Genomic DNA, 20521 nt, shown 5'->3' with positions numbered 1-20521 from the left:
TAGAAGGTGTGTCAGGAATTAAATTCAGATTGTGCCAGAAATAGACGTGGACTAGACGAAAACAGAATTCGAGGGACAATTATTTAATCTTATTATTTAAAGGAAATTGTAGTTCCTTTAAAATATGTTTTATATGATAGCGAAGCTACTTTATAAATCAGTTACACTCAAACCTCCATTTAGGTAGGATCCATTTAGGTAAAATCTATTTAGGTCCCTCCATTTAGGTAACGTTACCTAAATGGAATTTGATTGTGTTCAAATCAGTTGGAGTGCTTAAGATTAGGTATACGACTGGTTTATGGGAAAGAAGTAGTGAGTGGTGTTAGGGAGTGGGTATGGGAGGAGAGGGGTGCAATGTTTCCCCCTAAACACCCCCCTCCCCCATGCAGTGTTGACAAGTGCCAATATCCAGCGTCATTTCCAGCTGAAATTGAGATAATCAACCATCCTTCCATCATTCCATTGATATCAGCTCCAGCATTGATGACGTCAAACCCGACATCAACCTATCATTCACCTGTTTTTATTTTGGCCACCAAACCCAATATAGACTCAACAGTTGTTCGATGTTGGTCCAACAATGGCCCAACATACGATAAAAATTGACCCGACTTTGATCCGACATTCAATAATTTTTCAGTCTGGCGGAATTTTGCAGGGTTTTTCGCAAGGTTTTTCGTGTTTCGTGCCCCAGCTAGTCATTTGAATGACAATTCTGATCTAAAACCCTCCAAAACCCCCGAAAACGCCCCTGAAGCCCCTCCCCTCCTGAAACCCACTCCCTCCTGAAACTCATTGAAAGCCATCTGAAACTCCGCATGATCGCCTTTAAATCTCCTAGTAACTCTCCCTTGTTGAACTTCTTTGCAACCTTGTAATCCATTTAGGTAATAAACTGAATCCATTTAGGTAATGAATCCATTTATGTAAAAATTCTATTTAGGCAGTCCCGACTCATTACCTAAATGGAGGTTTTAGTGTATTGATATTAAAACGGCAATGAGGCGTTAAGCGAGATGCATTAGTAAAATTGATGATTATTGGTCGGTGCATGCATAGACGGAAATAAGATGAAAACCCAAATGAAAACCCTATATTTTGTGTGAACAATGCAGAAATCGGGCAAAAAATTTAGTTTTCGGATTAAAATAAGCACTGGCCAAAAAAGAAGAACTGTGTGAGTTTTGCCCATATTCCTTACTTTGGTTTCTTCTTTGGCCAATTGCGTATATTTCTTGTGGAAGTGTCAAAATTAGAAGCAAAATATAAATGTATGCCGATTTAGATCGCAACAGGCTGAGTTCCACAATATGGCCGAAATTCCGGACTGGTAAAAACTGATGCTTCTACCCTAATGATTTTTATACTGTTCAAAACGTTTTCTGGGTTCACAGAGAAACTGTTTTTTTTTTGTTAGAAATATGGTCTTCGAGCCTGTCTGCTCTCCCACATAGTATTATGAAATCTGCAGGCTTTGCCTAAATAAGTATTCCAATTGATGCTCACTGAATGCCAATTATTTTAATCCAAATGTTTGCCGATAGCATTGAACTGCACATAAAACCAAAGACATCAATCATTTTGGAGATGAATAATTTAAAACAATCATCTCTGCCCTATACTGTTGTCTTTAATTATTCTTTGTTTCTTCCCATGTCTTTCCACAGATTACGACAATCGTACGTGTGTGCCATGTGAAGCTAACTGTGCATCCTGCCAGGACCGACCGGACTACTGCACAAGCTGTGACCATCATTTAGTTATGCATGAGCACAAATGCTACTCGGCCTGCCCGAAGAACACCTACGAAACCGAAGACTACAAGTAAGTACCGGGGGCCGCTCTTCCATCAAACCTCAAACAGAATGAAACAATGGAAACCACCACAAGTAGCCCTGTGGGTGCACTCCAGCATGATTGGTACCCACATATTTACCTATTCTATTTGATAAAAAATTGACCAGGAGAAATGTCGAAACAATCCTTTGGAAGCTGATTATCACTAAGACTCTTGAGCGCAGTTGTAAAAACTTACGCAATGCCAAAGTTCTGCTCGAAGCCTAATTCCTATGATTTACTTTACCCAACATCAAAAACACTCTTCATCCCAATACATATCGGCTAGTTTTTGGTAACCCCCATCCAACAAAGGGGTAGGAATCTCCTACCTTCTCATGAATACTACAGCAGCAGCATCTCGAACAAAATAGTCCACTTAATCTCCACTCACTTGGAACTTCACAGGCATCCTTGGGCAACAACATTCTTGTCCTAATACGCTCAAAAGCCAGAGAGTTGAGGAACACTTGTTCCGTTTCCCACCCGGTTCCCATCCCAGCAGCAGCAGCAGCGCAGTCCAGGTGAAACTGAGTTGTTATACTACCACCGATGGCACATCTCGGAGCTTGTTAGAATATAAAACTCTTTTTGTTCCCAGTAGATAAAACAAAAGGGAAGGACTTTTTCTTGGCTTTGGCAGCAGGGTTGGCTCTATTACCGGGTCTCCAATAATTTTTGTGACCCAAGCAAGGATTAGCTTTTGTGAAATTGAAAAGAAGCTTTTTGGCTTCCGACTTGGGTACTAACAAGTTTCTCACTTTCGACTTATTTTAGTTTAACTTCGACCGACTCTTAGCTTATTGTCTACTCATTTAAGCTTTAGCCAGAACTCATTACCCACTCACATTTAATTATTTTTCACGATTTTTTCTGTAAATCAGCAGTCTAAGAGTTATTCTAGAGATTTCTCCGGAACACTTTAATAATTATCTTAGGATTATCTCCACGATTATCTCCAGGGAGTCCGCCAGAAATTCCTCTAGGTTTTTTTTTGGATTTACCAGTTTGTTTCTGCATGAAATTGGGGTTCTCGCAGAATTTTCCTAAATAATTTTAGCAAGAATTCCTCTAAAAATTCCTCCTAAGATTCCACCTGGTTAAATGCATTCCTGACCGTGTATTGTACGTGGCATTTATCCAGAGATTCTTCAACAAATTTCTCCAGGAAGTTACTGAGATATTCTTCAGAAGCATCTCAGAAAAGTTTCAAAAGATTCAACTTGAAACTTGTAAAGGGCTTTGTTTAAAAAATCCATCTGGAATTTCTTAGGGATTCTTTAGGAAATTCCTACAAGTATTACCAAAGAAGTTTGTGCATGTATTTCTTCAAATATTTCTCAAACAACTCCTCCGTCACAGGTTCTTTCAGGAAGTTTTTTTTAGATTTCTTAAGGAATTCTTAAGGGGTCTCCAGTTAGCCTAGTGGTTAAGGCTATGGTTCACCAATCCGGAGACGGCGGGTTCAATTCCCGTTCCGGTCGGGAAAATTTTCTCGACCCCCTGAGCATTCTTCATTACACCAACGAACCTAACCTCAAAATGACTGACAATTCTCACGTCATTTTGACAGATGTAACATGAGCATGAAAAATACAAGTAAAAGAAAATCGCGTTAAGTACTGTTCCTTTGAATTCCACTAAGAATTTGCATCCTTTGACAGATATGTATTTCGACCTCAACTGTAAGGTCGTCTTCACCCAAGCAACACACATGTTATATAAAAGTTACGGCAGCGCAAGTTTTGGTTGTATTGAAGTTTATTTTACGTTATTTAAACACAATGTTAAAATTACGTCAAATAAACTTCTATACAACCAAAATTTGCGCCGTCGTAACTCCATTATAACATGTGTGTTGCTTGGGCAGTGTCTTGTACTTGACTCGACTTACTTGATTTATTGATGTACTTGATTTTCTTTTACTTACAGATATTCCCCTAACAAGCCCAGGTTAATCATCATGATAAAGACGGCAACAAGATCGATAAAGTAGAGTATATGATCCGTCTTTTTCGTGCATGTGTGTGCTCTGTCAAAAAGACCTGAGAATTGTCAAACATTTTCATGGCTGGCTTTGTTGGTGTAATGAAGAATAGTGGATAATCTAAAGCGATGATTTGGAAATTTCTCGAAGGTTTCCTTCAGGTATTTCTTCGGGAATTTCCCAGGATTTATTTAGACCTTTCCTTCTTCAGCGATTCTTTCAGAATTTTCCGGGAGTTTCCTCGATCCTCTGGAATTTCCACAAATCTTCTCTCAGCAAAGTCTGCAAAATTACTCCAGAATCTATTCCTTGGGTTTTTTTATGGATTTTTTTGAGAAAACTTTATGTGTATTTGCAGAGGGTTCTCCAGATCTCCCAATAAAGATTCTGATTTTTTTAAATTTTTTACAAATTTCTTCAGTGGTTCTCAAAGCCATTGCTCAATATATTTTTAATTATTTTGTTATGCAAGATTTCCTTCAGAACTTTTTTTTTGTTATGTGTACTAATTCTTCAGAAATCGTATGAGAAATTTGTAAAAAAAATCCTGCAAAGGTATCTCCAGGACTTTTCCACAGATTTCATCAGTCTGACCGCAAAAAAAAAAATCATTTAAAAATTCCTGCAGGAGTTCATCCTGGGATTCAGGCTTTCTTCAATATATTTCTTATGAATTCAACAGTATTTCCCAGACTTTTACAGGAACCCTGTTAGAAATTTCGTCAAAAATATCTCCAGAGACTCCTTCCGGGTTTCAGTGTTTTTCAGAAATTTCAGCAAAAGATTTCTTCAAAAGCTCCTTCTTGGAGTTTTGGAAAGGTTTTTTAAAAATGTCTTTAAAAATCCTATTGGCTTGGAGGAACGCCTTCCTTGAGGATCTCCTTCAGGGATTCTTGCAGAAATACCTAAATGGTTATTTTTTAATAAATTCCTTCTTCTGTACCTTCTGAAATATCTTCTGGTTATTATTGTAGAGATTTCTGTAGGACTTGTCTTAGATATTCCTCAAGGGATCTTTCAGAAGGTCTTCCAGAAATTGCACGAAAAACACTGGGAGAAACACTTGAGTAGTCTGAAGAAATCTCTCGAAAAACTCTTGGTCATGCCTTTAAAGATTCCTTGAAGAAGTTTTAGAAAAAGTTTTGAGGTATTTTTGGACAAAAATTTCTGAAACAGTTTCTGAGGAAGTTCTGGAAGAATGCCTGGATGATTACCCGAAGAATCTCCTTCAGTGTGTTCCGAATTCCTGATTCTAATTCAAGTGATCTCTAACAAGTTCATTAAAGGAGTTTCTTGAAAATTCCTCCGGTACTTTTGTATGCAAATTTCTGCAGATATTTTTCAACAAATTCCTTCAGAATCCTTTCGGAAATTTCCTAAGCATTTTTTCCTTCCTGTTACATTCAGACTTTCTCGAGAAAAGTCAATTTTTTTTTCAGGAATAAGGATGATACATAAAGAGTTTTTTTCGGGTATACTATTCTTCCAGGCATTCATCCAGGACTTTCTCCAAAGATTACTCAGAAATTATTTGAGGAATTTTTGTTCAGGAATCCCTCCAGAAATGTTTCTAAAACTTCCTCTAGGAATCTTCAAAGGTATACTCAACATTTTCTTCAAGTATTCTTCCAGTAATTTTCGCGTGATTTATGGAAGGGCTTCTAAAAAAACCCTAGAAGAATATCTAAAACAAGTCTTACAGGACTCTCCACTAGGATAACCAGATAATATTTCAGATGGAACTGCAGGAGCAATTTGAAAAAAAAAACAAAACCTTTCTAGGAATTTCTGCGAAGGCTTGGAGGAACTCTTGTAAGAGTTTCCGAACGAAACTCACTATGATTTAACATTTTTTGATTTTCAAAAATTGTGGAGGAATTTTTTGCAGGATTTTCTAAATGAATACGCGGGAATTTTTATTGGAAGCCCTATAATAATGCTTGAACAAATCTCTCGAGACTTCTTAAAGAAATACCAGTTCAAATTTCTGAAAAAAAAACTCTGTACGTAAATTTGTAGAATCGCTGGAGAAATTTGCGAAGGATTTCCACATTTTTTCTCAAGATTTTCATTAAAAATAAACTTAGACGAATTTTGAAAGTAATGCTTGGCGAAATTGAAAAAAAAAAAAAACACGTGAAAATTTACCCAGAAGAACTCTAGGAGGAATTTTTGGAAAAATTTATTTAAAGTTCTGGAAGCATAAATCACATTTTGTTTCTGACAGAAACCTTGGAAGATTTTAAGACGAATTGACGATTTTGAAATGAATCAATAGAACGATGCTCGAAGGAATCTTTCGACAAATTTATGACCGAATCTTATAAATAATTTCAAAAGGCATCTCCAGGAAAATTTCCTAAGAAATCCCTAAGGAAATTGCGGAAGGAATCTTTGGATAAGAATCTGTATGAGCCTGTTGAAGATTTTCTAAAGAAATACTCGAAGAAATTTTTGGAGAAATTCTGAGCTTTTGATTTTGTTAAGGAATGTTTGGTGGCATTTCTGAAGAAATCCGTGGATGATTTCCTGAACGAAGTCTGGTACGGATTTCGGAAAGAATCCACTGTGAAATTACTGAGGAAATACTTGTAAGTTTATCTTGAGGAATTCTCGGAGAAATTTGTAGTGGATGCTGTAGATTAAATTCTAAAGAAAAAAAGATATATCATGGCAATTTGTCTTTTAATTACCAGGCCGTGTGTACTGGGAGTTAGTTTTGGTTACTCATGCAGTTGCTTGGTGTAAACTCGTTGACACCACTGCACTGTTAGAATGATTTCCAACCCACGTATTTCTTTGAAGATACTTCCAAAAATTTCTCCTAAATAATTTCTTATGTCTTCTTACTGAAGAAATTTCTGGAAAAAATCATCTTCAAACTAGTCCACGGGTATCCTTATTCCTCCATGAACATTCCAAGAATTGCCTCTACGAGTTTATTTTTTCTGGGAGTTCTCCCGGAATTCTACTGGGAATCAATAAAACTTTTCTCCTTTCCTAAGAATTCTTAAAAAAATGCAATTCAGAAATTTCCAAAAAATCCTCTTGGATTTTTTATTAAAAATTCTTAAATTTTTCAAAAAACTCTTTCAGAAATTATTGTTGGAAATTTTTAAAAGGTTTCTTAACCCTCCTTTGACATTGGGGTTATTTTTGACCCAAACCGTAATCTACGTCAGTGAACTGTTCCCGACGTGATGCTGTGTTATTTCAAATATTCAGAAAATCTCTCACACATTTATTTATAATTTTTTCAAGAAAATTCCTAATAGATTCTTCTGGAAGCCTCTCAAGCGTTTCTCCAGAAGTTCCTCCAGGTATTCCTCCGGCAGGGATTGCTTAGGAATGTAAATGCTTAGAATGTAATTGCTTAGGATTTATTCAGACCTTTTTTCAGGGATTCTTTTAGATTTTTCCCGGTAATGCTTTAGTAATTTCTTCAAAGGTTCTCATATAAATTCCTACAGAAATGATTCCAGAATGTATTCTTTGGAATTTTCCAAGTAATTTTCCAAGAAAATGTTCAATGAATACTTTTAGAGGGTACACCAGCTAGTTCTTCTAGGCATTCTTTCAAAGATTCCTTGAAATGGTCATTTTTTTTATTTTTTTTTAGTAGTTTTCTAAAAAGTTCCTCCGGGATTTCTTTTTTTTTTTTTGTTTCCGCAGGGTTTCCAACAGAAGTGTCTCTAGGTGAAGATTTTTGTGTACAATTCTCTTCTGAAGTTCTATAAGAAATTCTTATAAAAATGCTTCTAGAGGATCCTCCAGGAGATCAAACAACGTTTTGAAATGTATTGATAAATTTCATTGGTTGCCCTTTGGTAATCACTTCAGTAATTTCTCAAGCATTTTTGCTTGGGTACCGCTAGGAATGTGGGTGGTATCTCCGAAGTTTCTACGGGTATGTCTCTCAGACATTCGCTTTACACTACCTCCAGAAATAACATCAAAACTTGTTTTTGAAATTTTTGTCCAGGAAGCTTTAATAATGGCTTCTGGAAATATTCAGTGATATCTGCGTGATAGTCAATCCACATGCTCGGCTGCACAGGCCTTTGAATGCACCGGTAGCGCAGAATGCCATCTAGTTCTAGTAGCCACTGGCTAACTGCCTTGACTTCAGATCTCCGCCAACGTTGAAATGGACGCAGAAGTCATTCCGGGAGCACCCGCTTGGTCGTTATCATCGGAGCCACACAATATCGCCAGGAATCCCAGGAGATATTTCTGATAGAACCGCTGCAGCAATTTCTCAAAAAAAAACCGTTGTTGGAGTTTCTGCTGGAATCTCTGAAGGAATTTCTCAATGAATTTTTGTAGGAACCCTTGGCGAAGTTTGCGAAGAAATCTCTGAAAGAAAAAAAAAACAAGTTTGGGAAATTAAAAAAAAAACTCAGTGGAAGAACTTTTGAAGAACACTAAAGAAATTCCCAAAATTCTGAGAAAAATTCTCTGGGGACATTTTGGAATTAATACGAGTAGAAAATACTGAAAAAAAATCTAAAGGGATTTCTGATGAAATCTCCAACAGAAACCCTGTAGATATCTCAGGAAGTACTCTCGAATGAATCTGAAGTCTAAAGAAATCCTAGGAAAGTTCTTGAAGTAATTTCACGAGGAATTTATGTAGAACTTCCTGTTGAAACTTTAGGAGAAAACTTTGGTGAAAATCCTAGAAAAGTTTATTGACGATTTTTTAAGAAAATTCCTGAAAACCCCCTTTGATACAGTTCGTGAAGGATTCCCTGCAAGTATTCCTGCAACAATATGTGTACATGAAGGAGTTCTTGCAGAATTTTCACGAAAATGCCTAGATAAGCTTTTGTAAAGATCAATCAAAAACACTCCTCAAATGTTTCTAAAACAACCCGTGACACGATTCATTGGTAATAAATCTGAATATATTTCTTGAAGAATACGTGGAAATTCATAGAGCTATTTTAAGAGGAAATGTCAGAGAAATTTCTGGAGGAATTCACATGCAAGAATCTCTGGAGCAATTCATGCAGCATCGTGTGAATGATTCTCCGGCAATTTTCATTAAATCTTAAAAGCAATTGCTGAACAAAATCCTGGTAGACTTCTTGAAGAAATACCTATCCAAATTTCTGAAGGAGGTTTCATTTGAAAGAAACCCTGCAGACATTTCCGAAGATTTTTTCAAACAGTAATCTCTGGCGGAATTTTTGAAGGAACCCATAGAAATCTTCCAGAACAATTTTTTTTGAATTTCTGAAAAGTGGATATGATAGCGGTGGAGAAATTAAAAAAAAAATATCCTTTGAGATATTTCTGAAGATACCGGCGGAGAAGTTTCTGAAAAAAAATCAGTGATTTTTAAGAGCGAACTCGTGGAACATTTTCGGAAGAAACCTGTAGACGATATCTTAAAAGGACCTTTGTACAAATTTATTGAGAAGTTTCATAAAGAACTTCCAAAGGAATCTTCAGAAAACTTTGAAAGAATTTATGAAGGAGATGATGGACTATTCTCTACTGAAATCTTTGAAGCAATTTTTTTGAGAAATTCAGAACTTAGGATTTTCTGGAGAAATCCGTGGAGTATTTCATAAACAAATTCTCGTACAAATTTCTGAAAGAGTCTATGGAAGACCATTGACGTTTTTCTAGTGGAATTCTTGGCGAAATCCCCGGGGGATCCTCTACAGGAAATTTCGAAAGAAATTTAAAAGGAGTTTCTTAAGAAATCCATGTTTTAAAATAACTTTCAAAAGTAATCCGTGTAAGACTTTCCAAAAGAAGTCCTGGTTTTTTTTTTTTTTTGAAGAAATCCATGGGCCAATTTGGAAAGGAATCCAACGGTGACTATTTCATAGCGTTGTTAAATTAATTTTAAGGAATATCTTTGGAAATCTTTAAAGGAAACTATGACATTTCTGAAAGAATCCCCGGAAGAGTTCCAGAAGGAATTCCCAGATAAATCTCTCAAGATATTCCTGGCAAAATTTCTATAAAAATCCCAGGATGAAGCACTTCGGTGGAGGAAGAACACGATTGCTCGGGTTTTGGCCTCGTTCACCTTAATCTTTCAGCTGGACAGGTAGCCTACGTAGGCAGTGACATCCTGCTGCAGCTGGGAGCGCTAGTTCTGTGGGGTACGACCATATTCCACTATTGCATTTTCATTCACAAACAATGTCAAGAAGCAGTCACGCGAGAGCTGCGGATGTCCGAGATGTACACAGGCTGCCTTAGGGAACATCTGCTGAAATAGCTTGGATTCCGGACGGTGCACCTGATACCTGGAAACATCTTAATGGTTGAGTATTCTCTTACCATCCTCGTCAAGTAGTTGACGGACTCCGTTTGTGCTAGATTGTGGATGAGGGCGTCGTACCAGATGTTGTTGAAGGACTTTTCGACATCTAGCACTACCACAGCCATGTTCTTTGAAACGGCCTTATTCCAGTGGATTATGATGTCCAAACGGACTAGCTATTGGACGGTGGAGTCCAAACTGCTCCGAAACGATGAGTTGTCTTTCGTCGATCTGCTCCAATCAACGTTGGAGGATCAGGCGCTCAGACACATAGTTAACTATCGATAGCAAATTGATGGGTCGGTAACTCAATGCAACTTTGTATTGAGTCCTTCCCTGATTTCAGAATAGAGACAACATTCTCTATTTTCCATCTGATTGTGAGGTGATTCAGCTGTAAGCATCGGGTGAAGACTGCCGCTTCATTGAAAGGGGCTTCATCATTGTGGTGGAGTCGTTCATGGTGTGGGCTGGGAGTCAGTTTGGTTTTCTAACCCACAGTATCGTTACCTGTTCTGTGGCTTCGTTTGTTAAAGCGCCGGTCTAGCGAATACGGAATCGAGGGTTCGAATCCCACCAGAATGCGTTATTTTTTCACAATTTCATCTCTCAATTTTCCAATTAATCAACAATCTGTGTCTTCTAATTTCTAAGTTTTTCCCATCATGGTCCCTTACAGTTTCGTACCAAATGTGCAAACTAATGTTTAAAAAGCTCGAGTCCATGTTTTTATACAATTTTTTGATTCGACCCTGCCCTTAGCACTTCAACCCATCCATCATTCACACAAGTAACAGGTGAAACAAGAGCATTTAACCCGATCTGTAAACACACTCTGGACAAGCCTTTTCTCGGCTTGTCCGAAGAATGAAGAGGCCCATTGTTATGGGGCGTTTAATCAGACATTATTGACTCTGGAAGCACTGAGGGCACCTGTACTGTGCAGGTGCACATCCACTTGCAACTCTGACCATCACAGAAACACGAAAAGAACGAAACGAACCCATTATTGGCTAGAAAAGATGCTTCTGCTGATGGGAATTACAGTGGTGCTTTCGAGAGAATGAATAGAAATTGCCATTTTGCACCCCAAACTGGATGTGTTTCAATTTTAACCCATTCCAATCTAATGAAATGAGCACGAGGAACATTGTACTCGCTGCTGGTCTGGCCCTTGGTCCTTCCGTACTGCCACAGGACACCTTACCAAATTACATACCGTAGTCTGTACTGGCGGCGGCAGCCCAGTATACGACTCCGGAACGAAATGAAGCATTCGGTTAGTTTCGGAGAGTGGTCCAATAATCGAATTCCATCTTGTCATTTGGATATGCGGATAAAAGCATGATGGGGGGGGGGAAAGAATGCGGCCACCACTCGACCTGGGGGTTTCCCCGACCAAATGGAAGAGTCTCGACTCCCATTTCGAAGTTCGGAGTTCGGAGCGATGCGATGCTATGGCTGACAAATAGAAAACGGAAATCGGTTAGCGGAGCTGTCGGTTTGACCCTGTTCGGCCGGTCTCATCGGTCGTCGTGGTATGGTGTGTGAAGGGAATCACTTGGGTTCTTTCATTGAGGATGGAAAGGAAATTGATTTTTTTTTCGTAACATTGAACTCCAATAGTGTAGTGCAGCACTAGATGAGTGAGAGCACTTGCAGTTGTGGGTCCAGAATCCATCAGAAAGAATTGTAGATTGGATTCCATTAAGTATGAATTTCAAATGAACAGATGGAGTCTGTAAGTTTCAAAACAGGTTATTGAAAACATGTTCTAATGGTTTAAAAAGTTGTTGTTATATAATGCACTGTTATCAACATATCTTTATCAACAAGACATCATCTTCACTTTTTCCACTAGCAAACATTAAACATCTAATTGCATATGAATCTCGGGCAACATATTCCTCCTCCAGTTACTAACAATTCTTTTCTACGTCCATCATCGTCATCACCTGCTAAACAATCACTGCCTAATGCAATGAAATTTTACGACCTCCTGCTGCGTTCATAAATTATTCAACGGCAAGCTGAAGGCTCTCGGCACGAGGACGCATGTTTGTCGGCTGCGAAACTTTGCAATCGAGCATACAATGAGCCATATTGTACGGTTCCATCATTCAAAGTGTGCGTACAGTGGCTTGGATGAGCATTTTCCTTCAAGAAAAGATCAGATTCCGATCAGATTCCGATCAGATTCAGATCAGATTCAGATCAGATTCAGATCAGATTCAGATCAGATTCAGATCAGATTCAGATCAGATTCAGATCAGATTGAGATCAGATTCAGATCAGACCTCTGATTCCCTGATTCTCTGATTCTCTGATTCTCCGATTATCTGATTATCTGATTCTCTGATTCTCTGATTCTCTGATTCTCTGATTCTCTGATTCTCTGATTCTCTGATTCTCTGATTCTCTGATTCTCTGATTCTCTGATTCTCTGATTCTCTGATTCTCTGATTCTCTGATTCTCTGATTCTCTGATTCTCTGATTCTCTGATTCTCTGATTCTCTGATTCTCTGATTCTCTGATTCTCTGATTCTCTGATTCTCTGATTCTCTGATTCTCTGATTCTCTGATACTTCTGATTCTCTGATTCTCTGATTCTCTGAGTCTCTGATTCTCTGATTCTCAGATTCTCTGATTCTCTGATTCCCTGATTCCCTGAATCCCTGATTCTCAGATTCTCGGATTCTCTGATTCCCTGATTCTCTCTGATTCTCGGATTCTCTGATTCTCTGATTCTCTGATTCCCTGATTCGCATAGATTCTGTGATTCTCTGTTTCTCGGATTCTCTTGATTTCTGGGTTTTTGAATTTATGATTCTCTGATTCTCGGATTCTCTGATTCTCGCTGATTCTCGCTGATTCTGGCTGATTCTCGCTGATTCTGGATGATTCTCTTTGATTTTCTTTGATTCTCGATGATTCTCTTTGATTTTCTCTGATTTTCTGATTGAATATTGTTTTGATATTTACAAGAACTCCCATTTGAGAAAGTGGAATGCTTCACTCCTGTTGATACCTCTCAACCACTGAGGGAAAGAAATCATACAAATGTCGCACTTAAACTTGGACTGGATTTAATCACTTCCTCCGAGAGTTCAGTTCTGTATTCTAAAGTCAGCAAATCCACTAATACAAATAGACTCAAACACGCACACACGTGCACACTAGTCTTGTTGTGTTGCACCCCCGGAAAAGTTTATGTGCCACGACGAGTGTGATAAATTGTCATAAAAATATGAAGTGACAGGTAATTTCGGCGCACTTTTCTGTTTCTGTTGGCTTTTTCCAACGCCACTCCAGTGCGATTGGGGTGGGGCCAGCTACAGCGTCAAGTTGTAGCATTTGGTAACAAGTGATGCTGCAGAAGTAAGGGTGCGTGTGGGAGTTTTCGACTGTGGAGATGTTTACCGGTATATTTTAGTTTTTTTAGGATTTATGACGGTTTTGTAAACCTTCTCAAGACTGCTTAGCTAAAAATGTTTGTAAGGTTCAATGAATAAACAGTTTTCATAAAAGACGAGTTTTTTTCCACATTGGCCTGCAATCTGACGTAACAAGCGTCATTCTCACCTAAAAATAGGAGATTACCAATCCTCACACACTAATGATGCCTGTTAGTCTAAGTAATGGTTCCTTGTCTGAGTATAACTGTTTTCCCAAGTAACATATTGTTGACCAATTAGTCTTGTAGAGGTTTTGAGAACCGTCATAAATCCTTATACCTTTTATTTTGGTTTTATGATGGTTTTAAGAACTTCTTCTAGTCTATTTTACTGAAAACTGTTACTTGGGCTGGAATCACTGGAGAAGCAGTTACGAGTGGCCAATCTATGAATGTGTTATACTGAGCGTAGCTGAAATGACCGAAAAAGCCCCACTTACCCTAGAAACAAACACCCATGTGTGCGACCACCTACGCGTGACACTGACACACTGACTGCAGCTGGGTGTGGGCCGGTTAACGCAAGCAACTTGCGAGAGGCGGGTGACATTTTACGGGCATAGGAGTTTTAGCATGAGTTGGCACTTGGTAGCAGCAACGAATATTTAATTTTATTCCATATTTTACGAATTTTTACGGTCGTTCCAGTGCTGTTCTGCTGGAGCCCCTACTTCACCATCGCTCACCGGTGTGGTGTGGTGCGATGCTGGTTGGTGCTTGCCTGCTGATGTCGTTATTTTAATGGAAATGCGCTCGCGTGATTGGAGTGTGTCCCCCGGCCCTGGCCACTTGCCGAAAGTCTGCTTTTATTTTGGTTCCGTTTCTAACGAAAGGTGATTATCTAAAGTGCCTATATGCGGTTTTTGAAGGGGCGATAAAGTGAAGTGAAACGATATCCACTAACGCCGCCGTGGAGAAGATTTCGGTTCACGGTAATTATTTTGGTGCTGAGGAGGTTTATAAAACAGTCCAACTAAAATGAAAAACTAGCGTAAGGGTTCTCTTTTTTCTGGCTTCATTTTAAGATTCTTCCTTAAATTCTCCCAGAACCACTTAAAGATTTTTTGCACGAATGTCTGTCTTTCAAGGAGTCATCTCAAAAGTCCTCCCGCGGATACCTCTCCACACTCTGTACGAGATTTCTTCCGGAATTTGTACCAAAGCTTTCTCCGGCATTTTTCATAGATTTCTTCCAGGGCTTCCCCCGGGATTTGCTTCAGAATTAGTTTTAAATTTTCGTTGGAGCTTCTCGTGAAATTCCTTTTAGGGTTTTCCCGGATTTTTTTTTTCCGAATCGCCTTCCGGGATTCTTGGTGGCGATCCTCCTGGAAACTCCTCCTCGCGGATTTCTACCAGAAATTCTTTCGGATTCTCTACCAGAGTTCCTCCAGGGATATCTTCAAGATTCCCTACTAGGAATTCACTAACACTTCCTTCCAATGTTCTTCGATTTCTCCCGGAATTAATTCCTATTCCACAAAGTTCTTGTCGGAAGTATCTCGGAATTTATCTCGGAGTTTTCCTGGAATTTCTTAGCGTTTATTTCTTCATACATTGATGGTTTGGTCGAACCCTTCAATCCTTATACATTTTACCTTTCGACATGACGATATCTCTCTGACTTGATGCGGTCTCGTTCGAGAGGATCCCTCTTGGGATTTTCCAGGGGAAAAATGCGGATGGACTCATACAAAAAACTCCGGCTGGGTTTCTGGGAGAAATTATTGAAGACATTTCAGGAGGGTCTTCATAAATCTCAAGAAGAAACATCGGGAAAAAAGAACTCCTCAAGGGCAAGGTATTTGGAGTACACAACTCAAAATTTCTAGAGCACCGTTTTTTAGAACCGTTGAACGGGTTTGGATGAAAATGCATCACGCTAATTGTTCAGTGGTTGTCAACAGCGTGATGCATTTTAATCCAAATTCGTTCAACGGTTCTAAAAAACGGTGCTCTAGAAATTTTGAGCAATGTACTCCAAATACCTTGTCCTTAAGAAATCCCACGGAACCTCTGATAGAAACTCTTTAAGAAATTCCAAAAATAAATACCCAACTAAACCTCCGTGAGAAAACACCGACGAATATATACGAGAAATCTTGTAAAATCTCAAAGGGAGCTCTGGGAGAAATACCGGAAGGAATATTGGGAGAATGTCCTGATAAAATAACAGGAAAAACTCCTCAGGAAATCTAGTGAATAACTCTGGAAGAAATCCACAGAAAATGTCTGAGAAATTCTTGGATTTATTGGAAATTCGCAGAAGTCTCAAGAAGAAATTCGGGGGAAATTGCGAGATAACCTTTGGAATTAATCACGAAGAACAACAAATGGAGAAATTTCGAGAAAAACATCGGAAGGATGTCCGGAAAAGCTGTTATAAACATTCCGAATGGAACTCCAAAGAAATCGATAATTTTTTTTATAAAATCTAAGGATTTTTTTTAAAGACACAGACACGTTTAATGCTTCCAGTGAGCTTTTCGCTCCTTGAAGGAAGCACGACACTAGACAACGGACTAGCATGCAACGTCCAGTGGCACAGCCGAAAACTTTTCCTGACAGCTGCGGCGGGAATCGAACCCGCGCTCCTTAGCACGATGCGACTAATGGCATGGTGACCTTAGCCGCACGACCACGAATTTATGGGACTAATGCTAAAAGATCAACTCGAGAAATATTTCGGAAAATCTTGAGGAGCAATCAACCCGGGAGCTTCTTGACAGCTGCCGAACAACGTCAACGTACCTAAAAATTTTGGTCCGGGTGGTACTGTCAGATTCAAAGCGGCAAGCGCTACTTTTGAAAAGGACCAAAACCGACAATAACAAACAGAACAAAAAATATTAAAACATTAAACAGAAACCTTAATTTGTTGTTTCCGCTTTTTTTTTGTGGTAGATAAATGCAAATTAAGTGCGGCATAATGCGAAAATTATATCTATAAAACAAGTAAAGGCAAAGTAATCGGCTTTCATAAAATTTATAAAAAAAACTCATATTTTCTTCTAGTTGGGTTATTAAGCTCCAGCAAGTAATAAATTAGGTTACTTATGCTAACATTTTAAAGCTACATATCTGGTGACCAAGTCAAAATGGAAGTTAAAAACAACCATTTGCAGATTTTTTTTTCAAGTTCGATCTTCGGTTTGGTCTAGCATGCGCAGTCACCAATTAGTATGGACGACCGTTTAAACATGTGCTTTTATTACATTTCTTACAACAACAAAAAGAAAAATCAAAATAATTTCAATTTAATGAACATTAGTTTTTGCGCTTCTGTTGAATACGTCCTTTTGATACGAAACGCTAGTCTCTTGTTGGCTTCCACTCACCACGAAACAAAAAGATGTTTTCGCATGGACAAAAATTGTTGCGTCAGTGAAGGATGGACCCGTTGTTTACGAACAGTAGCGACATCTGCGATTTGCAAGTAGGTACGCGAAACTGAGCTCATCTGTCAAGTTACGGGGGGGTTGGGAGCAATCCTTTTTCCAATTATCTAGTGATATATCTTCCAGACTTCCAAAAAAAAAAAATGCTTCCATCGTTAATTTTATGCATTTTCCGTGGATTTTTAGGTTACTGCTTTCATGAAAAAAAAACAAGAATCCACGAAGAAATCCTACAGGAAATCCAGGATGTTTTTCTTTGAAAATCTTCGTTTAAAACAGTGTTAAACTGTCTAAGAAATCATGATATTTGTTTTACTAGGCGGCTCTTGGAATTTCCTGAGAAGAATTTCTGCAAGAATCCTTGGAGGAGATCGCAATGGCATTTTGTAAAAATTCTCAAATAATCTTCTGAAGGCATAGCCAGGCCAAATTTTGGAGACATTTCTGGAGAAATTTCGAGAGTTTTGTGAAAAACATTGAAAAAATGAATTTTGGAGAAACTTTTAGGAGGATTTTTTGGAGAAACTTCTGGAGAAATCGTCTGCTTTCCTATATAATGATCTGGAGGATTCTGGAAAAAATAGTTGAGAAAACCTTAAGGGTCTGTCCATGAACTACGCAAACTCATAGAGGGGAGAGATGGTGCCTGGCGAAAGTCTACGCTTTATACAAATTTGGTAAAAAATGTATAGACGAAAGTCTATTACGAGGCAGGGGGAGGCAGTTCTGAGATAATCAAAAATGAATATATGTAGCTTATGGACAGCATCAAAAAAGCTTGGGAACAGTGAATAATTTTAAGAGATGTCGTCAGAGTTTTTGCAAGTTGCATGCTTGATGGAATTTAAGAAGTAGGGTGCGTGTACCAATTATGGCACTACCTAAGGAAAGCTATTTATACAAAAATAACGGGAAGACCAACGGATGTCATCAATAAGTTAAAAGACAGCTTAGTTTCCATACTTTACAGGAAAAATATAGAAACGGAGCCAAAACTATTTTTAGTATTTATTACAGCGTGTGCCAATGATAGGAACCCTGTACCAGTTATGGATACATTTTTTAACTTCGGTTCCTTTTCACACTATTTGCATGCATTCCTTATGGGATTAGCCATAACTGGTGCACTATGGCGAAAAAGAGTGCAAGGAAGCCGAAATTTTAATAAAAATGATTTATTTCTAGCATGATTTGAGGAAAATGTGGAGTTTAAACGAGTGCGACTATCTTTTGTGGACGTGATCTGTTGTTCACAAATTTTTTGTTGTTGATTTACATCGTTAAAGGGTGGAAATCAACTATGGCGAATGATTGGTACTATAGCCATAATTGGTACATTTACCCTACTTTCTTTTCCTAATCCCAATCGTTTGCCAATATCTGAGGTAACCCTTGGAGAAACCACTGAAGGATTCATCGAAAAAATCTCTGAGGAATTCTTTTGAAGAATTTTAGGAGAAATATCTGAAATAATAATTATAAAGGAATCCTCGCAGCAATCTTGAGGGGAAGCTTCAGATGAGTTTCTGCAGGAATGTCTGGATAAATCCCCGGATGTACTTCCGAATGAGAAATTTATTGAGGAACTGTCGTAAACATTCCTGAAGATATACAAGAAGCAAGTTCTCGAGCAAGCCTAGGAGATGCTAAATGACGATTTTTTGAAAATTGATAGGGGAAATTTTGAAGAAATTCATACAGATATTTAGGAGAAATCCTCGGAGGAGCTATTAGAGGAATGTTTGTTGAATTCTCCATAAGAATTAATGGATGAATATTTGAAAAAAAAAACTTCACAGAAGTGTCCGAAAGAATTCACGGACAAATATTGTCATATAAAATTGTAAATTTATATCCTGAGTGCACCTTGGAGAGGTTATTTTTTACGAATTTATAAAAGGATCCTGAAAGGAAGCCTTGAAGTTATTTCTGAAAACATGCGTGCAGGAATCCTTGCGAAAACATTTAAAGAAACCCTGGTAGAAATTTCTTGACGAATACTCGAACGATATTCTTATGGAGAAGTTGTTACAGGAATCCCGGAAAAATGGAGGATGCTACGAAAAAAAAAGGAGAGAAGTTTTTGAAGTATTTCTGGTGGAATCCTCGGAACAACTTTTTAGAGGAACCCTTGGACAAATACTTTTCAAACTTTCTGGAGGGGTTTCAGTGGGATTTCTGAGAAATCGTTCGAAGATACATTGAAAAAATTTCTTGAGGCATCCTTAGAGTAACACCGAAAGTATAGAATTAGCATTTAAGTTAAATACATATTAATAAAAAAAAAGTAACATCGAAAAATAATTGTGTAGATAATTTCTGAGAAATCCTCGGAGAAAATTCTAAGGATATCATCTGGGAATTACTGCTGCAGTTTTCAAAGTAGCTTCTGGAGGAGAAATATCTTGAGCAAATCCTGGAGAAATTATCAAAAGAATTCTTAAAACAAACTATAGTTGACGGAGCCATCTTGTGAGCATTTCTTCGGGGTATTTATAAAGATTTCCTCTTGAAAATTACACATGGAATCTTAAAATGAAAATCTAGAAGAATCCTTGCAACAAAAATATAAATAAAACAAAAAATGTACAAAAAATAACATTGAATTCTTAAAGGAATTCCTGGAGGATTTTCTGAATGAAACCGATAAAAACAGTTTGTGGACGAATTTTTGAATGAATTCCTGTAGAAATACTTGTAGAAACGCTTATATAAGCTTCTGTAAAAATCTTTAGAAAAAAAAAAACTCTTGAGGTGTCTCTTATGGAATTCCTTCAGAAACTCTTGGGAATTCATTCTGAATGAATACCATAAAGAACCTGTGGATAAATTTCAAGAGTTGTCTTTACAGTAAATTCCAGAAAAAATCTGGATCAATGCACAGGAATATCTGTAGGAAATTCTGAAGAATTCTTTATTTGAAGAAGTTTTTATTTCACTTATTCGTTTATTTGCAAGGCTCGGGCGCCACATGGGCATAACTGAGCCGAAATCTTTTGTTTTTACATTGATTTTACATGTTATAATTTATTACTGCTTTAATACTATGTTAGTTTGGGAAGCCGAAGTACTTGCGGCTGTTTCGAGGTCAAGGATTGAGAAAAAAATAAAATAAAATTGGGAAGGAGGGATTGATGGGTTTAAAACCAAATTATTTGCTAACTTATACTAAAAACATTGAAAGGACAAATTGTCCATATCCTTAACGGAACCAAAAAGAAAGGACTTTATCGGTAGACAACGACAAGAAGATGACAAATGGAAGGGGGCGACGACAGATAGGGGCGAACAACTAAACCAAAAGGCGGACAACGAAAACAAGGAACGTACAACATCAAACTCTGACATCAACACGTTTCAAAAACTGGTAAATCAGGTTCATGTATTCCAAATCAAGACCTGCCAACATTTCTCTAATAGGTTTCTGTTGTTTTCCTCGGACCCGGAGAATTTCATGCAGCTCAGATCTGACCTCACGATACACATTACATCCCCGAGCAAAGTACAATAACTGACTTCTAACAAACTGTTAACAAGTCTCGCTCTATAACTCATTTAA

General features: G+C 38.0%; 1 protein-coding gene across 2 annotated transcripts in view; it reads left to right on the top strand.

The window, feature by feature from the left end:
• LOC109408491 (furin-like protease 2) overlaps nucleotides 1-20521 on the top strand; it is a 1190934-nt gene that overhangs the window by 1135248 nt on the left and 35165 nt on the right. For both annotated transcript variants that reach the window (XM_062857325.1, XM_062857326.1), the window contains exon 10: nucleotides 1671-1827. In XM_062857325.1, coding sequence (XP_062713309.1) covers nucleotides 1671-1827 — 157 coding nt within the window. The remainder of the gene's footprint in view (nucleotides 1-1670; nucleotides 1828-20521) is intronic.

The sequence above is a fragment of the Aedes albopictus genome, chromosome 3, assembly GCF_035046485.1.
Source record: "Aedes albopictus strain Foshan chromosome 3, AalbF5, whole genome shotgun sequence".
NCBI lineage: Eukaryota > Metazoa > Arthropoda > Insecta > Diptera > Culicidae > Aedes > Aedes albopictus.
This window is presented reverse-complemented; position numbering and strand designations above follow the sequence as displayed.